Raw genomic sequence first — 25,744 nt, forward strand, 5'->3', positions numbered from 1 at the left:
GAGCTACTCTCTCTAAAACAAAGGTTCACTCAAGCCTTGTTGTTGTTGTTGTTATTGTTAGTCGCTGTCAGGTCGACTCTGACTCATGGTGACCTTATGTATAACAGAATGAAACATTTCCCACTCCTGTGCCACCTCCACAATCGTTGGTATGTTTGAGTCCATTGTGACTATTGGGTCAATCCATCTCATTGAGGGTTTCCCTCATTTTTGCTGATCTTCTGTGTTACCAAACATGATGTCCTTTTCCAGCAATTGGTCTTTCCTGGTGACATGTCAAACGTAAGCTAGCTGAAGTCTCACCATCCTTGCTTCTGAGAAGCATTCTTGTATTTCTTCTAAGACTGATTTGTTTATTCTCCTGGCGGTCCGTAGTATATTCAATATTCTTTGCCAATACCATAATTTAATCTAAAAAAATAAATTAAAAAGGAAAGAAAAAACATAAATAGCAGAGCCCAGATTCCATGAATGAGTGCTCTAGTTGTGCTAGATTTGGCCTCCTTTTTGTCCAGTGTAAGTTCCCATCTCATCTCTCCACACTTCATCTTCACCAAGCCACGGGACCACACACATTTGCTTCCACACCTCCATGCCTTTGTTAGCACTTCACCCTCTGCCTAGAGGGCCCACCTCCTACTCTTTCATCAGACATAAATTGAAATACTACCTTCTTCTCCCATTTGGTTAGAATTTTTTTTTTTATTATAGCCCTTTGTTTATTGTAGCATTTGCTTCATTTTTATTGTATTGGATGATCTAGTGGAAAAAGAACTTAGGTAGAATTTAGACAATCCAGATTGCAATTACTGCTTCAGTACTTAACCTTATGATGTCTCAGTTTCTCCATTTGTAAATGAGAGGTTTGGAGTTAATTACCTTTGTAACTTTTAGCTGTATAATTCTGTGATTTAAATCCTTCTATCTCCCTTACTAGACGTGGCTTCTTGAGGCAGCTACAATATTTTATAAGTTTTTGCATAGCCTTTAGCACCTAACTGTGCTTTGTACATAAAGAACCCTGTAAATATTGCAGAGTGAAAAAGTGAATAAATGAATGATTACTTATTTACTTTATATAAAATAGATTAAAATGAGTCACTACTGTTTTGTCTTTTAAATAAATTTTATTTAAATAAAGTATACCCTCTACCTGACTGTATTTATTTCTACAGAAGATCAAAGAAAAGACAACAAATATGAACAGGCCATGGAGATTAAAACTCTTCAATCTTCTCTTTCTAAGCACCATGCAAATATCCAATATGCAAATATATAAAGTATGAGGAGATTAAGTATGTACTTGGTTGGTAGAAGAAATCTGTTGAAGCTAAAAAAAAAAAGAAATCAGAAATTTAAGACAAACATAGAAGTCTACCTATCATAAAAAAAAACCTATTATAGCTAATTGTAAAGTGATAATAATATAATAAAAATTGACATATATCGAACTCTTTCTATATGCCAGACACTGAACTTTTTCTTTACATTCTTTTATTTAACTCCTTAAACTATCCCATATGGTAGAAATAATCACCCTCACTTTACAGATAAGGATGTGGAGCCCCAGAGAATTCACACAAATTTCCCACACTTACACAAAATCAGGATTTAAATGCAGGCCAATCTAAACCTAAACCCATCTTCCTAGGCACTGTACTTCATTGCCTCCCCAAAGGTGGTGCAGCCTAGAAATAACAAATGATTTTACATATCTTGGACAGAAATCTTATAGAGTTGATATGGTTGTTTTAGTAGAACTAATTTTGTTGAAAGGAAAGAGATCCATTTACTTTAATTCAAGGAGAAAGTGCAGTTTGTTAAAACGATTTACAAGGCTTGAACAGGAACTAAAATTATGTCAGAAACAGAAGCAGTTCTGTGCACTGACTCCTTTTCGATGCTTTCTGCCTCACGAGCTACACAGTCATTCCCTCTCTTTCCCCGTCTGTATGACAGTCCCCGCTTATTCTCTTTCTTCAGCTCTATTCTTCCCTCCTATCAACAGATTCATAGCACCATTTAACTTTTCTTCACTGCTAAATGATAAAAATTTCTTCTATGTTCTAGTTCAAATTCCTAAGAAGGGGAATCGAATGTACTAAGCTCACTTTGTTGTACCAGACCATGGATCACAGGGCCTGGGGTCTCTGGCTAATGAATTGATTGGCTACTCTTGGATCAAGTGGCTGTTCCTGGTCTAATTAGTTGTTTGAGGAGAAGACAGGGTAAGTAGATATCTCACCATGATACTCATGGTATAAAACCTGGACAGCAGAAACTGCAAGGTGGCTTCTTAAGGAGGGTCGAGAGCAGGGCAAGATTCAAGGATTTTATCTCTCAGGTCAAAAAAAGAATGAAGGATAGTACTTAATTGTAGCCTTGTCAATAAAATTGACATAAATAAAGATCATATTTGTAGTTTCTGCTACTTGTCTGTCAGTTTGTTGTACTGTGATGGTTTGCATGTTGCTGCGATACAGGATTGACTCGATGGCACTGGGTCTGGGTGATACTGGAAGCTATACCATGGGTAATAAAATACCAGCACTGTCACCCATGGTGGACAGGTTTCAGCAGAACTTCCAGACTAAGATAGACTAGGAAAAAGGACCTGGGTACCTACTTCTAAAAATTTTGCTAGTGAAGGCCTCAAGAATGCAGAATACTGTCTGATATAGTGCTGGAAGATAAGCCCCTCGGGTTAGAAGACACTCAAAATACGACAGGGGGAGAGCTGCCTCCTCAAAGTAGAGTCAAACTTAATGATGTGGATGGTGTAAAGCTTTTGGGATCTTCATTTGCTGATGTCGCACAACTCATAATGAGAAGAAACAACCTCAAACATCCATTAATAATCAGAATGTGGAATGTATGAAGTATGAATCTGGGAAATTCGGAAGTCATCAAAAATGAAATACAATGCATGAAGATTAATATCCTAGGTATTAGTGAGCTGAAATGGACTAGTATTGGCCTTCTTGATTCCAGCCTTTTTTCAACAACATAAATGGTGCCTATACATGTGGACCTCACTGACTGGAATACACAGAAATTAAATCCTCTACAACTGTGGAAAGAGACAATGGAGAAGCTCAATATCATCAGTCAGAACAAGGCCAGGGGCTGACTGTGGAAAGGACCATTAATTGCTCAGATGCAAGTTCAAGGTGGGCTGAAGAAAATGAAAACAAGTCCATGAGAGCCAAAGTACAACCTTGAGTATATTCCACCTGAATTTAGAGACCATCTCAAGAACAGATTTTATGCATTGAACACTAATGACCAAAGACCAGAGGAGTTGTGGAGTGACATCAAGGATATCATATATGAAGAAAGCAAAAGGTCATTAAAAAGACAGGAAAGAAAGAAAGGAACAAGATGGGTGTCAGAAGAGATTCTGAAACTTGCTCTTGAATACAGAGTAGCTAAAGTGAATGGAAGAAATGATGAAGTAAAAGAGCTGAACAGAAGATTTCGAAGGGCACCTTGAGAAGACCAAGTATTACAATGAAATGGGCACAGACCTGTAGTTAGAAAACCAAAAGGCAAAAATATGCTCAGCATTTCTCAAGCTGAAAGAACTGAAGAAAAAATTCAAGCCTTGAGTTGTAATATCAAAAGATTCTATGGGCAAAATATTGAAAGACACAGGAAGCATCAAAAGAAGATGGAAGAAATACACAGTCACTGTACCAAAAAGAATTGTTCAGTGTTCACCCATTTTAGGAGGTGGCACATGATCAAGAACCAATGGGATTGAAGAAAGAAGACAAAGGTGCACTAAAGGCATTGGTGAAAAACAAGTCTCTGGGAATTGACGGAATACCAATTGAGATGTTTCAACAAATGGATGCAACACTGGAAGCACTCACTTGTCTAAGCCAAGGAACTTTGAAGACAGCTACCCGGCCAAGCGACTGGAAGAGATCCATATTTTTGCCCATTCCTAAGAACAGTGGTCCAACAGAATGCAATAATTATCAAACAATATCATTAAAATCACACGCAAATAAAATTTTGCTGAAGATAATTCAAAAGCTGCTGCAGCAGTACATCTACAGGGAACTGACAGAAATTCAATCTGGATTCAGAAAAGGACATGGAAGGAGGGATATCATGGTTGACGCCAGATGGATCATGGCTGAAAGCAGAGAATACCATAAAGAGGTTTACCTGTGTTTTATTGACTATGCAAAGACACTGAACCATGTGTATCATAACAAATTATGGGTAATATTGCAAAGAATGGAAATTCCAGAACACATAATTGTACTCATACAAACCTGTACATAGACCAAGAGACAGTTGTTTGAACAGAACAAGGGAATATTACATGGTTTAAAATCAGGAAATGTGTTTGTCAGGGTTGTACCCTTTCACCATACTTACTCAATCTGTATGCTGAGCAAATAATCCGAGAAATTGGACTACATGAAGAATAACAGGGCATCAGGATTAGAGGAAGACTCACTAACAACCTGTGTTATACAGATGACACAACCTTGCTTGCTGAAAGTGAAAAGGACTTGAAGCACTTACTGATGAAGATCAAAGACCACAGCCTTCAGTATGGATTACACCTCGACATAAAGAAAACAAAAATCCTCACAACTGGGCCAATAAGGAACACCATGATAAATGGAGAAAATATAGAAATTGTCAAGGATTTAATTTTATTTGGATCCACAATCAATGCCCATGGAAGCAGTAGTCAAGAAACAAAATGATATATTGCATTGAGCAAATCTGCTGCAAAAGGCCTCTTTAAGTGTTAAAAAGCAAAGATGTTACTGTCATGGATTGAATTGTGTCCCCCAAAAAATATGTTTATCAACTTGGTTAGGCCATGATTCCCAGTATTGTATGGTTGTCCTCCATTTTGTGATTGTAATTTTATGTTAAGAGTATTAGGGTGGGATTGTAACACCACCCTTACACAGGTCACCTCCCTGATCTAAGGTAAAGGGAGTTTCCCTAGGGTGCGGCCTTTGCCACTTTTTATCTCTCAAAAGATAAAAGGAAAAGGAAGCAAGCAGAAAGTTGGGGACCTCATACCACCAAGAAACCAGCACCAGGATCACAGCGTGTTCTTTGGACCTAGGGTCCCTGCTCCTGAGGAGCTCCTCAACCAGAGGAGGATCAATGACAAGGAATCTTCTTCCAGAGCTGACAGAGAAAAAGCTGTCCCCTGGAGCTGACACTCTGAATTTGGACTTGTAACCTACTACACTGAGAGAATAAATTTCTCTTTGTTAAAGCTATCCATTTGTGGTATTTTTCAGTACTGGATGACTAAGACAGTTACTACGAGGACTAAGGTGCACCTGACCCAAGTCGTGATATTTTCAATCATCTCAGAGGCATGAGAAAGCTGGACAATGAATAAAGTAGATGGAAGAAGAATTGATGTCTTTGAATTATGGTGTTAGGCTGCCAGAAGAATAAACTAATCTGTCTTGGAATAAATGCGACCAGAGTGCTCCTTGCCAGTGAAGATGGAGAGATTTCATCTTAGGTACTTTGGACATGTTATCAGGAAGGAACACAGTCCCGGGAGAAGGACGTCATGCTTGGTAGAGGGTCATCCAAAAAGAGGAAGACCCTGAATGAGATGGATTGACACAGTGGGTGCAACAATGGGTTCAAACACATCAACCATTGTGAGGATGGTGCAGGACCAGGCAATGTTTTGTTCTGTTGTATGTAGGGTTGCTATGAGTTAGAAGCAACTTGGTGGGACCTGACAACAACAATAACAATGGTGAAACCTGCGAGAACCAGAACTCGATGGGACTACCTTGTTTTTCAGGGTCTCAAAAGTTTTCTGCCTTTGACAGCGTAGTCTTACCATTTTTCTGTATCTAGTTTTAGTGGAAAATGTTTGAGTTTTCCTTCTCTCACGGGTTTCCATCTTACACAGGTTCCAGTTTTCACAAGTTTTACTGTAAGGCAGTCCCCAGATTATGAATGAGTTCCATTCCTAAGTCTGTCTTTAAGTCGAATTTATACGTAAGTCAGCACAGTTAGGTACGATTCATATCTAACATCAGTTAGTCAAATAGTGTACCTTCCTATGCACAAAAAAATTTAAGAAATACTTCCAGATACACTAAAATGTCTTTAACGTGTAATAATAATATTTTAATGTACATTGCAAAGTGGCACCCATTTGTTATTACAAACCATTGTATGCAATTTGAATTTTTAACATAATAGGCTTTACGGAAGTTGGTTTGTAACTATGGGTTTTATGTAAGCCAGACCTTCCTAACCTGGGGACTGCCTGAATATCCAGCCAAACATTCATCCATTCACAATTTCTACATGTACAGTTCAGTGACATTGGTTACATACTTCACATCGTGTCACTATTCTCACTATATTTACCCATATTCTTTCATCACCAATTTAGACTCTCTGCCCCTTAAAAGTTCTCATCTGTGCTTTAGATGAACTATTGTCAATTTGAACTTGCATAGATACTTCTTTAAAAGAGCTCAGCACTTTAGGCAAACATTATTTATTAATTAAGCTAAAGTGTTATTTAGTTTAACAGTGGCATCGTGGAACAGCTTTGGTTCAAGGTTTAAAGATTATTTCCTGGCAATAGATTCAAGGATTACTCCATTCTCAGTGGATCTGTAAGTCTGATTTCCAAATGAACTTGAAGTTCTGTTTCATGATATTCCTCCTTTTGATCAAAATACATCTACTGAGTGCTTGATCAAAATGTTCAGTAATGGTAGCTAGGCACCATCCATTATTTCTGGTCTCATGGCAAATGAGTTCATGGAAGCAGTTGGATCTGGAGTTCATTTCTTTTTCTGATCTCTGGATCTCCTCCTTCTGCTGCTACTCCAGTATCCTATGGCGTTTTAAAAGCTCAGACACATTATAAGGGAACTAGGCTGCGAAAATAGTATTTGGTTACTGGCGTGCTCTAAGTATCTGTCCACAGGCCTAGGCCTGCCCAGATGCGGTCCTTTTCAATGCCTTTCCTGTCCAGTTCTTAAGCTACATCCCCGCTTAACTCCCAACCTGCCTTGTTGTGGCAGAGACTGAATTTTCCTCAACAGTTGGGATTGCCCTCAAATACCAAAGAGATAAAGAATTTTTGGTTCACTCTAACCTCAGGCCCACCTCCCAAGCCTTCATTTCCAAAGAATCTTCTTCATTTCAGAGTGATTGACAGTGGAAAAGTCTACTTCTTTCAGAAGAGACCCCAGACCATATTTAGAGACTGAATTAGTTGGTTTTTAACAGCACTGTACAGCAAGAGGAGCCCTGGTGGCACAGTAGTTAAGAGCTCGGCTGCTAATCAAAAGATCAGCAGTTCAACTCTACCGGCTTCTCCTTGGAAACCCTATGGAGAAGTTCTACTCTGTCCTATAGGGTCACTATGAGTTGGAATCAACTCGATGCCCGCAGGTTATACAGTAAGTGCTGTGTAAAAAAACAGACAGACATCAAGCACAACTCCATGATTCAGAAGTTTTGGGTTTCAGCAACTCAACTGAGATGGACAGGGCTTCAATAAACACTGGTTTGGAGAAACATTGGGAGATCTGTTTTGGAAATGTTGGGCAGGAGGTGTCCATTATACCTCCAAGTGAAATTCTTGAGTAGGCAGTTAGATTTACAAGTCTGAAATAAAGGAGAGCAACTTGGGCTAGAGGTAAATATTCGGGACTTGAGAGTATACAAGTAGATAACGCAATGTTGATTGCAACGAGGCTCATATAACTGAGATGGCCAGCATTCAAGTGGCAAAGTTGCCATTAGGTTATAAAAAAATGAAGGACCTTATCTTTGTTCAGACTCAAAAAGAGAATAGAGGGTTACTTGTTTTTGTGGTGAGAAATAGGTTATGGGAAGTCTTGTGGGTAGCAACAACTGTGGATTTTGTTTGTTTTGTTCTGTTTAGAAATTTTTGGCTCTTTTTGAATACTTGGAGAAATGTTCAGCTGAGATCCAGAGCTGCATACCATAAAGCAGAGGTTCTTGAATTGCAGTGTGCATAAGAATAAATCAAAGGTTAAGGCTTGCTAAAAGTTTGATTCCTAGGCCTTACTTCTAGAAATGTTTACACAGGAGATTGTAGATGAGGCCTAGGAAATGACCATTTTTATCAAGTCTCCCAGGTGAATCTAAAGTCAAGTCCATGGAACTCACTTTGAAAAACTCTGCCATTAAGTATTGAAGAAATTGTTTAGCCTTAGGAACCTGTAAGGGAAGTTGCTTCTTGGTGCATCTGCCCAGTCAAAGCTTAAACGAATTGGGTACAGTCCTCTTTTAGGTGAAGGACAAGGTAACTTATTGGCCACTTTCCCTTAATTTAAATGAGTTTATAAGGTTCCTTCCCTTAATTACATTAACAATGTTCCTCAGAACAAATTTTAATGGAGGGGGGTGGGGTAGGAGAGCACTTGAGAACAACAGATGGTGGGGTGGGAGAAAAAGAGGAAAGAGAGGCTGAAGGTTCTGCCCATTGGACTCTTTTGTCCAGAGTACACAAGATAGTGCTAAATTCACACCGCCCTCAAGTAACTTTATAAGTCATTGATTTGTTCATTCAACAAACAGTAGGGATTATGAACCAGGCACTCTGTCAAACCCTAGACTCTAGGTCAGAAGTTTCTCTTCAAAGACTAGAGGTCAAAAGGGACAATCCAAGAGCAAGCAGGGGGAAGAGGCTCTTTTTGTCTTGCATTCTGACAAACAAAACCTGTCAGTTCCCCTTAGTCCCACCCAGGCTCTGCATGCTGGGGTATTGTCTGAAGTTTATGCCACTTCTATAGTGTCCCTGGACAACACCAAAGCTGGGTAAAAACATTAACTTTGGATGCTGAAATCAGAGCTTTGCATTCTGATTATGCTATGGAAAAGATGAAAAATTTGGTTGAATCTAATGGACTCCATTTGTTGAATTTTCATTTTTCTATTGTCAAACACTTCCTGATTTACTTTCCCAACAAATAAAATGGGATTCATTAATACTGCTGTCTGGCTCTGGAGTGATAGCTCAACTAACCTGTTTTTAACCCCTTAAATTTATCAACTGCTATCAGAAACCAATAGGTTCAAATAAGCTGAATGGAAGAGTCTGTATTTTGGGGGAAAAGCTGCTGTCTGGATCATTCAGTGTGGACTTGGGACAGAGTCTGCTTAGAATTCTGCACTAGGATAAAGTTCCTTTCTCCCATTGAAATGGTATGCTTTATTCTCATTCGGTAAAACAATTTTATTCATTTATTTATTCCTTCATGCTTCTCTAATATTCCTTGGCTATCAAAAAGTTAAAAGCTATGTTTTATGTTCATTTGTAATAATGTTCTTTTTTTTTATTTTTTATTTTTATTTTTTTTAAATTTTTATTAAGCTTCAAGTGAACATTTACCATTCCAATCAGTCTGTCACATGTAGGTTTACATACATCTTACTTCCTTCTCCCACTTGCTCTCCCCCTATTGAGTCAGCCCTTACAGTCTCTCGTTTCGTGCCAATTTTACCATCTTCCCTCTCTCTTGTAATAATGTTCTTAACAATGATTTTTCTTTCCTTCTGCTTTTCTTTGTAATTATTATTTAGCTCTAGTTTTATTACTCTTGTGATGTTGGTTTGGGCCCTTTTGTATTTCTGCTTTTTATTATAAGCCTCCCAATATCCTAATTTTTAGGCATATAAAAGTATAACCGGATGTTAAAAATGGGACTCTTCCTGACCCAGTTTCAACTCAAACACCAATATATTGGTACCTGGATATCAATGTGAGAGTCAGATACCACCTCCAATATGCAGAATCTACAAAAGGACTGAAGCTAAATCCCTCTTCTACCCTTGGACAGCTCAGTCAGATCAAGGATATAAAATGAGGCCAAAGGGAGAAAAAGTAGAGTTCAGTGACAACACTTGAAAAGAGAGATCTGTGGCCATACTGTGAGTTCACACCCACTCCCTTTGCAGGAGGAATTGTGTCTTAGATATCTACTGTTGCAATAACAGAAATACCACAGGTGGATGGCTTTAACAAACAGAAATTTATTCTCTCACAGTCTAGGAGGCTAGAAGTCCAATTTCAGGGCCACCAGCTCCAGGGCAAGTCTTTCTCTCTCTGTCGGCGCTGGGGGAAGGTCCTTGTCATCAACCTTCCCCTGGTCTAGGGGCTTCTCAGCAAAGGGATCTCAGGTCCAAAGGACACACTCCACTCCTGGCTTCTCTTGGTTGGTGGTACTGAGGTCCCTTTAGTCTCTGCTCAATTCTCTCTTTTATATTTCAAAAGAGATTGACTCAAGGATACAACCTAATCTTGTAGACTGAGTCCTGTCTCATTAATATAATTACCTCTAATCCTGCCTCATTAAGGTTATAGAGATTAGGATTTACAACACACGGGATAACCACATCAGATCACAAAATGGTGGACAACCACACAATACTGGGAACCATGGCCTGGCCAAGCTGACATACATTTTTGGTGGACACAATTCAATTCATCACAGATGGGAAAGAAGCAAACTTTCTAACTCAAACCTGGTAGGGGACTTCAAGGGAATCTTTTGGACTCCATTGTCATAGGGTTAATTCCAAGTCATGATGACCCCCATGTTTCGGTGTAGAACTGCACTCCATAGAGTTCCAACAGCTGTAATCTTACAGAATTAGACCACCAGACCTTCTTCTGTGGCACTGTTGGGTAGATTAGAACTGCCAACCTTTTGTTAGTAGTCGGGCAGAAACCATTTGTGCTACCCTAGGGCTTCTTGTAATTGGGAGATACAGAGGAACTGGCATCTGACTTCAATCTGAGAAAGCTAAAGCTATCAGTGGGCTGAAGTCTGACCCCAGCCAGGAAATCTGACAGGAAGAACAGGGCCAACTCACCTCAGGAGACTTTTGCTACTTGATGATGTGGTGAAACCCATGTGAAATTGTTCGCTACAGATGATCTGGTAAGCAAGGTAAGCACCGTGCTTACCTTGCCTATTAAATAATCCACCCCTGCCTCCTAATTTTGCTCTCAGTTTTGCCTAATTCTTGCCAAGAAAGGTATCATATGGGCAAGGATTTCTCTGATGCACCTCTGTGTTCTATAGATCACTAACTGTAGTCTGATAACCCACAAATAAATCAGTTCCACTATAGTTATGAACATATATTTTATTATAGGTTTGAAATGTAGACAACAGGAGAAGCAAGGAAACAGAGCATACATTGAAAACAAAGGCAGAAATTACAATACCAGGAGAATGCAAACATTGCCTGTTGGTAGCTATCTCTCTGGCTACAGACAAAGGCAATTTTACTCTCCCCCTTAGCCTGCCTTGATTCTGCCAGGAACAAGGCAGAGGCAGAGAGGAATCAAAGGTCATTAAGAAGGCAAGTTTTACAAAGAGTAGTGAGTTGCTGAATAGGTTCTTCAGACAGAGAAGCCCTGATTTACAGCATTTGCCTATTTCCATGGTAGTAGTTCTCCCACCAAGGCCATTTTCAAGGATGGCAGTATTTAACAACTGAATTGCAAATTCTTGAGAATTTAACCATCAGCTCTCATGAGCTAGTGCTAGAAAGCTCCAGCACACTGCTGCTTACAACACAATATCAATATCACAAAGTCTCTATAAATATACAAGTGACAAAACTTTAATTTCCTGAGAAAATATGCAAATGCAGGAGAAACAAGGCATCTAAGTCTTTTGCTGCACAACCCATCAGCATATGCTTAAAAAAACAAAACAAAAAAATTACTAAGAAGCATCTTGGTTTCAAACCCTTAGATTGCTCCTGAGCAGTTTTTGTTGCAAACAATACAAATATTTTTAAATTAACTTTGTATGTGATAATAATTAACATAATGTAGCTTTTCACAAGTATCTACAAATATTTTAAATTGTGTTAACATGTAATCATGTATACATCTTTTAATAAGAACTCACAAGCAGCTAATGTAACACAGTCCAAAACTTTAGTAGGCTTTCATTGAATCGAGTGCTATTGACTAATTTTAGAAGTTAACACATTTGACTGAGACAGGGTTTTCAAGGTGGGAAAGGGGATTTGGTTGAGTAAGCCCTGAGCAGCACCTTAGAGCTCCCTGCTCCAGGCAGGGAAAGAAACTTTGCTGAGAAAGGAAAAGACATGTGTGGTCTCCCTCTACCCACCTGGGGGTGAAGAGGAATATGCCTTCTGAAAACTGAATCTGCTAAACTCTCTACATGTATAACTTAATAGCTGGAACACCAACTCTAATGCCAAGATACTGTGATACAGTGGAAAGAGCTCTGGTTCAGGTCTTTATGAGTCAGAATCGAAACAACAGCAACAGGTTTGGAGTCCAGGTAAATTACTTATGCTCCATCTGCCTCAGTATTCGTATTGGTAAACTGTGCCCAAAATACCTGCCCTGTTGATGTCATAAAGTTGTCACAAGATTTACGAAAGCATTTTTGAAACTGTGGAGAGCTAGCTAAAAATATGAAATCATTACATGATATAATACAACATTGGTAACACCAATTTCTGAGGTTAAACCTAATGGTCACTGATGATAACTCTTTGTAATCGGAAATGTTTAGATACACATACAAAGTTTTCATGAAGCCCTAGTGAAAGTTCAGAATAACCTCTTAACCCTAATTGGCTTTATAAAGCACCCTGAATTCTAAGCATGATGAAACCAAGGAAAATTCCCAGATAAAGTACATTCCATTCCATGCCACATGTACCTCCGTCCCAATAGCTCCATGGAGTGTTCTCTACCCTCTAACATCATCACATCTAAAGAAGGGTACTGATGGCATATCTATGACCACACTACCAGTCTGACTACTTTTTATGAGGAGGGCCTCAGAAGATGGGCATGTGGGAAGGATTAAGTGAAGCAGCCCAAGTACATGAGAATAAGACACTGTTACTACCAGGGACCATTGTCTTAGGCTGGGTTCTCTAAAGGAGCAAAATCAGTGAAACTGGTTAAAGAGAGAGACTTATTTCACTTAGTTGCAGAGGCTGGCAAGTCCCAAATCCATGGGTCAGGCGTCAGGCTGGGGGCTTCTTCTGACTCATGTGGTGGCAGAGGATAATGAACCCAAAATTGGTAGGTCAGGTGGGAGACTGCTAGCTCATAGGTTTGCAGCAGCTGGCGAATTCCAAGATCTGCAGGCCAGGCAGAAGGTTTCTGGCTCACAGAGTTTCGGGAGCTGGTAAATCCCAAGACATGCTGTCAGGTGGCAGGCTATTGGCTCAAGTCCCGAGAACCAGAGATCAGAGGATGACGTGTCAGATACACACAAGCTTTGCCGTAACATCCGTATATATTGGATGCAGGCCACACTCCCAAGGAAACTCCCTTTTCAACTCATTGGCTGCCCACTTCAGATCACAAAATAGAGAGTTATTACATCACTACATAAGTGGCAAATTACATCATTACATAACTGCCAAACCACTGAGAACCATGGCCCAGCCAAGTTGACACACACCTTTAACCATCACACTAGGCAAGGCTCCCATGGTAATAGGACTTCATTTTTCCAACCAGGGATTCAAAGATTAGACAAAGACTCTTTGAGGAGCTTCTGTCACCCATATTCTAACATTCATTTTATCATGGATTAGTGAAGTGTCTTTGTGGATCCAACAATAGGGGTAACGAAATATCTTTAGCCAAATGTCTGGGTCTCCTTCAGATAGCCATGAGCGATGAAAATTCACCACACAGAGGAGGTTTCTTTGTGTTGATTTGTGTACCTAGACAAACCACAGGCATTGAAACTCTGCCTCTTCCACCTCACCCCTCGGCATCCCTGCACGTGCTGAGGAGGATGAGGAGACCCAACCAAGTTACTAGGAGACAAATGGGGGATTTGCTAGCAAGAAGATCCCCCAGTATGTATCATTTTTTAGAAACTGATATTTATAGTTGAATCTCAAGGCTACTGTGTCTCCGGCATGCAATTCATAAGTTCCTCCCACACTCTGAGTTTTTGAGTTGTTTGTGAGAGTTTGTATGGTGGCATCGTTTTTACGTAGCTGCACCTCAAAAGGAGCTTTTTCCTTGTAGGTTGTATTGGGCACCACTTGGCCGTAAATTATATACAAGCCACTGTGACGTATTTTCAGCTTCCAATCATATATCTCATCCATATCCATGTCCATATCCGTATCCTTATCCACGTGCACGCAAAGAGACTCAGGTGTTATTTGCCATTTTGAGGGTAATGGTCCTATAAGGAATTTACAAGGGAGGAAAAAATGAAAAGTATAGTTATTTCATTTTCTTCCTGGTTATAGCAAATTCTTTTCTTTTATGTGGCCTATACTAGTGCTCTGCAATGTCAACTGTAATATTTTAAGTGTCTACTCCTTGTTTCAGAGAAGTTGCAAATCCTAAGGGTATCTCTTGCTTCAGGTGGTACCACGCCTCTTGTTAATTAAAATCTGTGGAAGGAAAAACAAGAATGAAAAGGAGGAAGAAGGGAGGGGAAAGAGAGGGAGGACTCACACACACACACACACTCTACCCCGAGATAGGCAGGGCTGGCAGTCCAAGACACATATCACTTCACAGGTATATATCATTCCAGATCTGCCTGGGATATCTTTATCCAAACTCCACCAAAACCACAACTACAATAAGTTCATGAGTTTATAAATGGAAATTACTTGACTATTTCAATATAAGTATACCTAGTGTAATACTGTCACAAGGCAGTGGGTACAGGATTAAGGTCTAGTTATTTATTATCATAGGTATACATGAAATTTAAATATTTATCTGTCAATTGTTCGGTTTTACACACTAGTGTGATTTCAGGGCCCCAGGAAGGGCTTTAACCACCCAAAATACTCACCTGGATTGTCTCTAATTCTCCATAATTTTTGTTATAGGTGGCAAGGTCTTTGTCCCATAATTAAAAAGAAACCTTGTTAAGAAAATACCCTAGAAGAGGTAACACTTTGACTTAAATTCTCATTCCTGTGTGAATGACTGATAAAACTCTGAGAGAAGACTCCGAAGGAGAGAGAGAGAGATCTCTAGGACAAAAGGAAATGTTTCCATGTGTCTCCAATGGGCCCAGGAAATGTCTTCCTGCTTGACGTGTTGTAGGCAAGGCAAGTCACTAGGAAGAAATGTCACTGGTTCTCCAACTTAATTCTAGGGGTTACTTAAAGACCACCTTCACATCACTTGAGGTTCTTAACTTTTACCACATCAACGGGGAATTTTAAACATATGAGTTTCATTCCACTGACTGAAACACGCACACACACAAAGGAAGAGACAAATAAAAAGAAATGCCTAAGTCTCACAAGACTAGGAAACCTGACTATTTGAGCTATATGCGTAGAGAGGGGCTGCAGGGTTAACCCTAGAAACTTTCTGCTCTTAGCGGGAAAGAGTGTATTTAGTCTGAAACCTGTAAAAAATGCAGAATGTACTTATTTAAGGATTTGTGCATATTCTAAGAAATGCTCTAAGGCTCAGTGTATTTGTAAACTTCAGTGTGTTTCTCTGCAAATACAAGGTCGCAATAAGAGAAAGCGAGTCAGAAGCTAAGAGAAAGAATGAGAAGGAGTGGCCATTCCCCTCTCATTCTCATTTCCTATAAATTTGGAAACAATACCAGCACCACCACACCTACCCGATGGGACGTTAGCAATGCAGGATATGAGAGCTTGTCAAAGAAAGAAGTTTTGGAAATCTGTGGATTTTTATGCTTATTAAAATATAGAATTTTAAAAGTAGATTCCTGGGTCACATATCCCCAGGCCTATAAGAGTGATAGGCATTCCTGCCCAAAGAAGGGACCTTGAATGTGAGCTGCATCAGGCTATGGGCTTGTCTGTCTAGTTCATCTGCAAAACCCCAGATCCTAGAATACTGCGTGGCATGTGATAACCCAAACCCATTGCCATTGGGTCAATTCTGAAGAGCTTGGCTGCTAACCAAAAGATGGGCTGTTTGAATCCAACAGCTGTTTCTTGGAAACTCTATGAGGCAGTTCTACCCTGTCCTACAGGATTGTTATGAGTCGCTGCAGCAATTAATAGTAGCTGAAGAATGAATAAAAGATAATTCAGGCTTTCTTGACCTTTCTGGAGCCTTCTTCTTGCATTGAAAACTAAGAAAAGTAAAAGAGAAGCATGCAAGAAAGGTTACTCACCAAACTTAGCTACGCAGGGCTTGTTGACAGTCTGCTGGGGGAGAAAAAGAGAAACAGGTCAGGATAATAGCAGTGTCACTGCTTTGTTGATTGATTTATTTAGAGCTTCAGATTCCTGAAGCAATAGACTCTTCTGTAGCTAAGAATCCCTGCCTCCTATCACTTCCATATATCTTCATTACCTAGCTTCCCTGGGTCTTTTAGGCAAAAAATGGGATTTATTCCATCCACCTAACCTCCACCCACAAGAGAACTGTTCATTCCTGGACTCTTCTGCTACTGGGCTATAGTGGTTTTCTATCAACAGTGGTTTCCACACCCCAGTGACTGCACAAGGTGATATATTCAAACGTGGGAAGAAAATAATGGAACTTCTATTTATGTTTATTTTAAGTAATAAAAAATCAAGCTATACAAATATTTACAATTCAAATTGATACAGCTACCCTCACTCAATATTCAGACAATTCTGTGTCATAAACAGTAACTGAGATGCCCTTAGGAGACCTCACTTTTAATCTGTTGCAACATAGCACAGTTTATATGCTACAGGATGCCATCAGTGTGGTTAATTTTATAAATATAAGTATTTAAATGGTAAATGCTCTAAAACACTTTGTAAGAGGATAGAAGGTATCCACTTTTTTTTTGTACCACACAGAGTTCATTGATTTTCTTGTGGCTAAGTTCTTAAGAGATGCTGCACATTTTTCTTTTAGAATGTTCTCTGCGTGCCATGCTGAGAATAAATTAAAGGGAGGCAAGAGCAAAAGCAAGACACCAGCTAAAAACAATTGCAGTAATCCAGGCAAGAGAGCATGGTGCCCCTAACCAAGGTGCTAGCAGTGGAGACGGAAATAAGTGATTGGAAAATAGAGCCAAAAAGAGTTTCTAACATGGATAAGAGAAAGAAATGGGTGACAAAATGAGAAGAGACAAACATGACTCCAAGATTTTTTGGCCTGAGAAATTGCAAGGATAAAGTTGCTATTTCCTGAAATGGGCAAGATTTAAAAGGTACTGTTGTTGCTGTTAGGTGCCGTTGAGTCGATTCCGATTCATAGCAATCCAATGTGACAGAGTAGAATTGCCCCCTGGGGTTTCCCAGGCTATAATCTTTATGGAAGCTGTTCACCAGGTCTTTTTTCCATGGAGCCACTTTGTGAAAGTAGTGGATTGGGGGGGAAAGAAGCAATCATGAGCTTTTTTTTTGGACATGTTAAGTTTGTAATGTTTATTGGATATCTAGGTAGAGGTGTCAAGTAAGCAGTTGGATGAATGAGGCTGGAATTTAGGGAGTTCTGAAGATATACAGTTAGTAATCTTCAGCTTATATGAGATGCTTTAATACATGAGACTCACAAGATCATAAAGTCAGTGAGTGTAGATAGACTGAAGTGGCAGTACTGGGACACTGAAATGTTTAGAGGTTGGGGAGATGAAGAGGAACCAGAAAAGGAAACTGAGAAGGAACAGCCAGTGAGTCAGAAAGGAAACCAGGAGAGTGTGGTATTGGAAATCCAAGAGAAGAAAGTATTTAGGGAAGAGGATTGACCAGCTATGTCAAATGCTGCTGATGGGTCAAGTAAAATAAGGAAAGAGAATTAACTGATAGATTTGGTAACATGATAGTCATTGGCATTATTGACAAGACTAGTTTCTGAGTGTGATGAGGACAGAAGCTTAAAGGGAATGGGTTTAAGGGTAAATGGGAAAGAGAAATTGGAGGAGTTTTATTGCAATGAAAAGCAGAAAAACTGAGTGGAGCCTGGATGAGGATGTCAAGTCAAAAATATTTTGTGGTTTTGTGTGTGTTTGTTTTAACATGAGAGAAATGGTGACATGTTTATATGTTGATGGGAATACTCCAGTAAGTGGAAGGGGAGGTTGTAAGAGAGTGTGTAAGAGATAGAAGAGAAATATTGGAGCTTTGGGTAGGCAAGAGGGGTTAGAATCTAGTGTATAGGTGGTCTTGGATAAGCACATGAACAACTCACCCATAGTAACAAGAAGGAAATGCACTTAAAAAAAACCCATTGCTGTAGAGTTGATTCCTACTCATACTGACCCTATAGGGCAGAGAAGGGTTTCCAAGGCTGTAATCTTTACAAAAGCAGACTGCCACATCTTTCTACTATGGAGCTGCTGGTGGGTTAGAACTGCCGACCTTTTGATTATCTGCCAAATGCTTAGCCATTGCACCACCAGGGCTCCAAAATGCAGTATATATAGACAAAAATGCAAGTGAGTAGTAGACATGATGTGGGCCTTTGGAAGTTCTTTTCCTGTCTGCTTCTGCTATCTCACAGAACCTGGAGTGAGAAACATTAGCTGAGAGTGAGAATGGGCAAAGAGGTACCGGATATGTAAAAAGAAGTAGAAGATATGAAATAGTCTGGTAGAGAAGCAGGAGAGTAAATAGACTGGAGAAATGTAGGTTGTTTGCATAGCAACAGTGACGTGTCACTCGTGGTTAGTGGTCATGACCCTTCAGCAAGGTCATGTGTTTTTCTTTAGCTACACTCAACTATGAAAGACATAGAGCAGTTGGATTTAAGCAGGGTGGGGGGTTTTCCAGGATTGGGGTATTGCCAGTAGAGTATGATCAAGAAAGAGAGAAGTAAGTAAGTGGGTTTATGCAAAGGAAGGATTATAATTATAGACTGTGGAATAATAAGTTGTATGAGGAAGGAAATGAAATTTCAGTGGTATAAGGAAGGAAAGACATGAATGGGGGGTGGAACAATGTTATTTTAGGAATGATAATGATTTGGCATCATTGAATAAAGAATTGAAAATTGAGTGTCATGATATGGTAAGCACACTCAAACATGCAGTGTTCTGTTTTGATCTCTATTTATGAGGTAAATTTCTCAGTTACGACAATCAATAAAACCATGAATTAAGAAAAATTAGCAAGGAACATGACCTTCAAATTGCTGTATCACAAAGTGTTAAACTAACATTAAAAAAACAAAAGAAACATATTTGCCAGATTTTCTACTAAAATATCCATTTATTTTATAACGTTAATATATTAATATATAAAATATATTAATGTTTTAGCAAAATCAAAGTGGTTTTTTTGCTTTGAATAAATAATATGCTTAATGAGCTTATCCTTACAAATTTCTATTTTTTATCTTTTTTGTATACATATTATTAACATTTAATTATAATTTATAAAAATAAGTATACAAATACTGGAATTGGACTTTATTGATAGAGAGGTTCAGTCAATAAATTTAGAAGGCACTACTCTCTTAAAATTATTGCTCTTAAAATTATTTCATTCTCATTTTGGCATTTCTTAGAAGATTTACTGAAATTCAATTTAATTCAACCCATGGTAGGCATGTGACAGAGACTCCCTTAACCTCAATTTCCTCATCTATAAAATGGGGGAAATAATAGTAGCTATCTTTTTTTTCTTTTTATCTCATTGAGATTGTTGTTGGACTTCAATAAGGTAATTCTTGTGAAGTGCTTTGCCCAGATATCAGGGCCTGCTCAATAAATATTAGCTATTTTGATAATGATACTGATGATGGCGAAGAATTGCACAAAAAATTGAAGCACATAGATTTCCAACATTATACTCGTGTTGTGAGTGAGAGAAACAACTGTAATTTATGGTCCTTACCTCTCGAGAAGTTTATAATCCTTCCAGAAAGGCATGATTACACATATGAAGTAATTAAAGAACAATCTAAATGTAAACGGTGCCAAATATCTGTTCCATCTACCATAATGTGTAACGTGTGTGTGGAGAAACTGAAGACCACAGACAAATTATTGGCCAGAGCCAAAAATTCCAGATATTATACTGTGGGCTCCTTTAAGGTCTATTTAGAGCTATAGAAATCACCATTGTGTTAGTCTCTACTTATTGCCACAAATTAAAATAAATAATTTAATCACAAAAACCATCAATTTGGCAGTGACATATAGTCTCTGGTTGAGTAAGTGAAGCAGATAAGTAAAGAAATTCATATTTTTAAAATATCTTTTTATCTTTACTGTAATGTCATTAATACTAAAGGTGAAATATTAAACACTACCAACTATTAAAGACCTACTATGTACCAGGCACTGTACTGTTCCATAAAAAAAAAAATCCTTACAGCAGTTATATGAGATACGTATTACCACACTCATTTTGCAGATGGGGAAATGAGAATGAGAGAGATTAAGTAACTTGCCTAAAGTCATGCAGCTGATAAAAGCAGTGGCCTCTCTAGGGGAGTGAGGGGGGTGCAAAACGCACCAGGTGGTAGTCTCAGAGGGTGTGAGACAAAAATAACTGTCTATAAAATTTTCGTGCATTGTTTCAGTAGAGATTTATTATTTTTTATAAAAATACCCCCATAGGTAGTTATAACAATGAAAACATTTTTCATAAGCCCCGCTTACACATATCAATATACCTACAAGGCTACAACTCTGTGCTAATTTATTTTTGGAACCTTCTAAATGTGCCTGAGTGAGAGCTGTCATTATTACCCAATTACAACGACACTTCAAATCGTGTTTTTGTCTGAAGACACTACAAGCAAGCGCTTTTGTTTTCGTTGCTGCCAGTGTTTTTATAGTCACTGATTTTGTTGAATGTTTTGGGGTTTTAGCTACAATACTCTGGTAATTAGCATGAGGGGTAGGGGTGGATTAGCCAATAAGCAAGGTAAGCACAGTGCTTACCTTGCATGCCAGACCACCTATAGTAAACAATTTCACATTTTTCACCACATCAAAGATTCTGCTTCTAGGTATAGCTGGCATCTACTGTCTCTCTCCCAACCCTACAGCATCTTCCTATAGAATCAAAGCCTCTTTTCAAATTTACAGTCCCTGTCAGGGGTGGGTGATCCAGTAAGCAAGGTAAGCACAGGCTTACTTGTGCTTACCTACTAATCTGTAGTGAACAATTTCACATGGGTTTCCCAGTATGTGGAGATGTGGTGAGACCCAAGTGAAATTGTCCACTACAGATTAGCAGGTAAGCACAAGTAAGTCCATGCTTACCTTGCTTATTGGATAATCTGTCCCTGCGGGGTGGGGGGGGGGGGTTTGACACCATGAGTTACCACACCGTGTGACGCCAACCCAAGAGATGTCACTGGATAAGAGACCAGGCTAAGAGCCAAACCCACCCTGTCTGACTCAAGAATCTCACCAGTGAGAGAGTTTCTATTTATAACTCTGGTGACGTTTGCAAGGGGTACATACCCCCTTATAAAAAAAACACGAAAGAGGACTTCCAGTTTAGTTTAGTTCATTTTTGCTTAGAGGGATCAGTTGGTCCTGTAATTCCATTTGATCTAAGCCAAAATTCACATAATTGGGCTGAAAGAGGCCAAAACTTAATAATTCTTGCTTCGAACCAATCTTAATCAAATCATTTTGAAATAGAATCTACTGTCCTTTTAAGTACAGCTACAGATCCCCATTTGGAAGTATCCTTCATTTCATTGAAACAAAGGACTCTCCTAAACACTAAGTTTCTTAGAGACAACTTCTGTGAGGTTATTTTCACTGAGAAATAAGCCAAATTCCTTAGATTCCTAACCTACCCCTTTAGTTGAATGTGTCCTGGAGGAAGAAAAAAAGAAAATTATCCCCAGGAAATTTCTCTGTTGATCTAGAAGGAAGCCAGGCTTCCTATCTTACACTTTTTGAATTAGTACCTAGATAATCTGGAAAATGTACAGTAAAAGCTAGAGTGGAGACCAAGATAACATAAAACCCCAAGGATCATGGATATTGTGAAGAGGCAGAAGCAGCCACCTCATAATGACTCATCACCCACAGGCTGCTCAATCCTCTTTCCCAAAGATACTTTTGTGTGGTCACCATAGGAAGGGAAGTGCAGGCATGTGAAAAGTGGAATGCATGAGCTAATTTCATCACGCTGGAAGCCAGGCCACTGGCCTTTCTCCAGAGGAACTACAGCCTCCATGGCATCCTGTCAGGACAATACCCTGAAAACCTTTTAAACTCCCCCAAATTTGGCACAAACTCTGAAATATATCTTTGGAGACAGAAACTTTCAAGGAAAAGCTGCCTGTTCACTAGGAGAAAGAATCCAGGATCAGAGCTTAAAGACATGAGGTTGCTTAAATTCAGTTCTGGCAAGAGATGTCCTAGATGCCTCAAGCTTTATTAGACTTCCTCTCTTCCTTTCCAGGAGCTACGGTGTGCCCTTGAAAAAGTCATTTTCCTCCTCTATGAATTGGTTTCTTAGTCAAATGACAGAACTAAGGAGACTTATATCCAAGTTCATCTGGCTAACAAAATGTCAGATGGCTTTTAGAAGGAAAAAGCACCTCCAAGTTTAAGCTAATATTATCACACTACACATTTTTCACAAATTTAAATGCTCAGAATATCTAATAATTCTTTTCCTTCTGCTCAAAACTTCACTGCCCATGAAAGCTCAGACTTCACTTATCCTCTCTCTGTATTACCCTTCGATAAACTACTGATCACTATATTTTACAGTTGGAAAGGAATGTTATGATAAACAAATCTATTCCCCCACCACCATCTTTTCAGATGAAGAAACTTGCAATCAGAAAAATTAAATGGCTTTCTGAAATTCATAAACTGGTTCTTGGAAGACCTAAAACCAGAATCCAGATCTTCTTGCTCTAGTTCAGTTGTCATTTCCCCCGCAAATGATACACTAACCATTTGTCATCTTATTCTGTCTTGAGTTATTATCTCTTTATGTATTCTCCTTCAATAGTGGTGCAGTGGTTAAGAGCTAGGCTGTTAACCAAAGGGTCAGGAGTTCGAATCCACCAGCCGCTCTTTGGAAATCCTGTAGGGAAGTTCTACTCTGTCCTATAGGGTCACTATGAGTCAGAATCGAGTCAACCACAATGGGTTTGGCTTATTTATTGTTATTATTATTATTATTTAGTACTGTCAGCATACATTTTATTCCTTGAGGGAAAGGATAATGTTTGATACCTTTCTCATTCCACCAAGAGTGTTTAGCGGAGTTCCAGGAGAGGAGAAAATACTTCACAGGCATTTGTCAATTGACTCATTTAATCAAGTCATTCCATCTAACTCAGTTCTATAACTAACTCTTAGTCCTTTCTGACACCTTCCCTCTCAGGACACTTAGATAAACTTCTAAATCCATATTTCATGACAAGACTGTAATCATATTTACATTATTTGTGCCCACATGTCTCTTCCTTCCAACCAGCTATAACAATACTGAGTGACAATGATAACAACTAGAATAAAAAAAGAAAAAAGGAATTATAATAAACAGCAACCTAATATACTGTTTCCTCCTTACCTTGAGTGGGAGAAAAATAAAGATTAGTATAATGAAGAGGCAAAGCAATAGAAAAGTTATTGTTGAGCAGAGGAGCCATAGCTTCCAGGATGATCTCTGTGCTCCTTGAGGACTTGAATGGTTTAAAGGCATATTTTCCAAGTGGCTCAAGCTCATTTTCTGGAAGAACGAGAGCTGTGAAAAGCAGATATTCATGAATGGTAGGTGAACGATGCAACATGTCATGTTTTGTAGCATTATGGTAATTAGTAGTGGGTGTAGAGGTGGAGTTTTCCTTCTGACACTGTATTGGAAAATGATACTTCTAGGCTAAGCACTGACTCTCATTTGGAGCCTGGCCAACTGGAAGGAACGGTCTGAAGGCTAAATGCCAGCACAAACACACGGGATAAAAGAACCAACACTAAGGAAGTTGTCAGAGGGAAAAAAAAATAAAACCTCTTTCAAGAAGCCAGAGGAAGTGCAATGGAGCTCAATACTCTCAGTGCTGTGCAGGGCTCCAAATGCATTTCCAGATAAGAAAATTACATTTTATAACAAAAAATAAAGTTCAAGATCAGGTTATAGATACTCCAAATATTTAATGTACATGTGGGGTAAAGAGTTTCGGGCTGGAGAGACAAGTACATGGTTTGGAAAAATGAAGAGCTTCATCGATTTCTAGGATATAAAATGTGTTCATTCTGAGGTTTTCTCTAGGAAAGATCAAATATATTACTAGAATTTAATAAAAATTTATAAGTACAGTGAGCTCAATTTGCTCATATCTCACAACTTTAAAAACCTGAAAATTCAATGCTGGTATCAAATAAAAATAGAATTCTCAAATAAAAGGATATTTGTCTGCACCTTTACCACAGGCCTGAGCTTATACTCTATACCAAAAAAAAAATAGGATTTCTTCTTGGCACCCAAAACGCTGATTTACCGCAAAATTGAGGCAGTCCTCCCGGTTCGCTGTACCTCAGTTTCTTCATCCGTTAAAATGAAATACTTACCATTTTACCACTTTACAGAATTTCAGCATCATATGCAAGAAAGAATGTGATTTTTAAATTGGGTGGACCTGACAGTGGAACCTAGTGCCGCCCAGCCCTCACCCGCTCTGTGTGTGGCCTTAGACACATTCCTTGACTTCTCTGAGCTTCAATTTCCTGAGTTATAAAATGGAGAAGTGAAACTTTTCACTTCGTAATGCTTTTGTGAGTGAAAATTACGTATATGTGAAAGCTTTGGCTCATACCAGGTATTTGACAAGTGTTAATTTTTCTCTCCCTGGCCCCCTTAGGGATTTTGTGAAGATCAAATCAATTACGAAATCCTAGAAAAGAAAGATCATTCTTTATTGTTATATACCACACAGGGTAATTCAATTGAGATGCATTTAAATGAAAAGAGGTAAAATGAAACTATTTTGAAGAAAATAATTTTTTTTAATCAAAGAGAGAATCAAAGATTTTTTTAATTAAAAAAAAAGTCTAGGGATTTATTGTCTTCATTTATAGAAGAGGAAGCTAAGGATAATAGAGGTTAAGTGGTATCTCAAACCACAAATAACTGGTTAATGGTGGAGTGGGAACCCAAGCCCATACTGTTTAGTTAACCCACCATCTTCTCTTGGAACGTCATTGTTTGCAGTAATATTTCTTGCTTAGTTTCACAGTTTAACTTGATACTATTTGACCTTGATCCATAGACTACCTCTGAAGAGAGGAGTCATACAGGAGTAATTTTTCTAGACAATCACTTCTGTGGCTTTGTACACTCGATGCTATGATGCAGGGCTGGGAACTGAGCTCACTTTAAATGATGTCTTGCCGCTATAACTCTTGCACTTGTACCTGGACCGCAGATAAGCAAAGAACACAATTTAAAAGTAAACACTGTTAGGCTGGACTATTTCCTTCCTGTTTATCTGGTCTGCTCCTTCTCCTGTCTCCTCTCCAAATCTTAGATGGAGCTACCCCTGCTTGCTCACTTTAGTAAACATTTATTCATTTGAGGGTCTTGTCCAAATAAAACCCAGTTCCTTCTTCTGCCTTTAACCCAAGGTTAAGCTCTGGTATTTCCTGATTTATTATTTTGACCTTATGAAAGTATCTTTAAAATGATAACATGCTTACCTCAAGAAGAATATATTCCAGGGCTCTGAAATGAGGAAGAAACTTCAAGTTAAGACAGGTGGAAGTGGAAAGATTCTTTGAAATTCTAGAGTAATGAGTCACAATTTGTACATCTTTGGTGTAAGCTGTCAGAATTTCATGTG

General features: G+C 38.8%; 1 protein-coding gene and 1 long non-coding RNA gene across 4 annotated transcripts in view; one reads left to right on the plus strand and one right to left on the minus strand.

The window, feature by feature from the left end:
- The window catches only part of LOC126067070 (uncharacterized), a 206,255-nt gene that overhangs the window by 136,821 nt on the left and 43,690 nt on the right, over nucleotides 1–25,744 (plus strand). The window lies entirely within an intron of this gene.
- Nucleotides 12,719–23,665, minus strand: TNFSF18 (TNF superfamily member 18). 2 transcript variants are annotated; one of them, XM_049868667.1, is made up of 3 exons: nucleotides 23,479–23,665; nucleotides 16,167–16,197; nucleotides 12,719–14,225 (listed from the first exon to the last, which is right to left on the minus strand). In XM_049868667.1, the coding sequence occupies exons 1-3, from the start codon at nucleotides 23,632–23,634 to the stop codon at nucleotides 13,846–13,848; spliced, it is 567 nt and encodes a 188-aa protein (XP_049724624.1). In that variant the 5' UTR covers nucleotides 23,635–23,665; the 3' UTR covers nucleotides 12,719–13,845. The 2 variants fall into 2 exon arrangements, 1 of the variants encoding a protein (XP_049724624.1); XR_007515318.1 differs by having other exon boundaries at nucleotides 14,176–14,225; nucleotides 16,167–16,200; nucleotides 23,479–23,534.

This window comes from Elephas maximus, chromosome 24, assembly GCF_024166365.1.
Source record: "Elephas maximus indicus isolate mEleMax1 chromosome 24, mEleMax1 primary haplotype, whole genome shotgun sequence".
Taxonomy (NCBI): Eukaryota; Metazoa; Chordata; class Mammalia; order Proboscidea; family Elephantidae; genus Elephas; species Elephas maximus.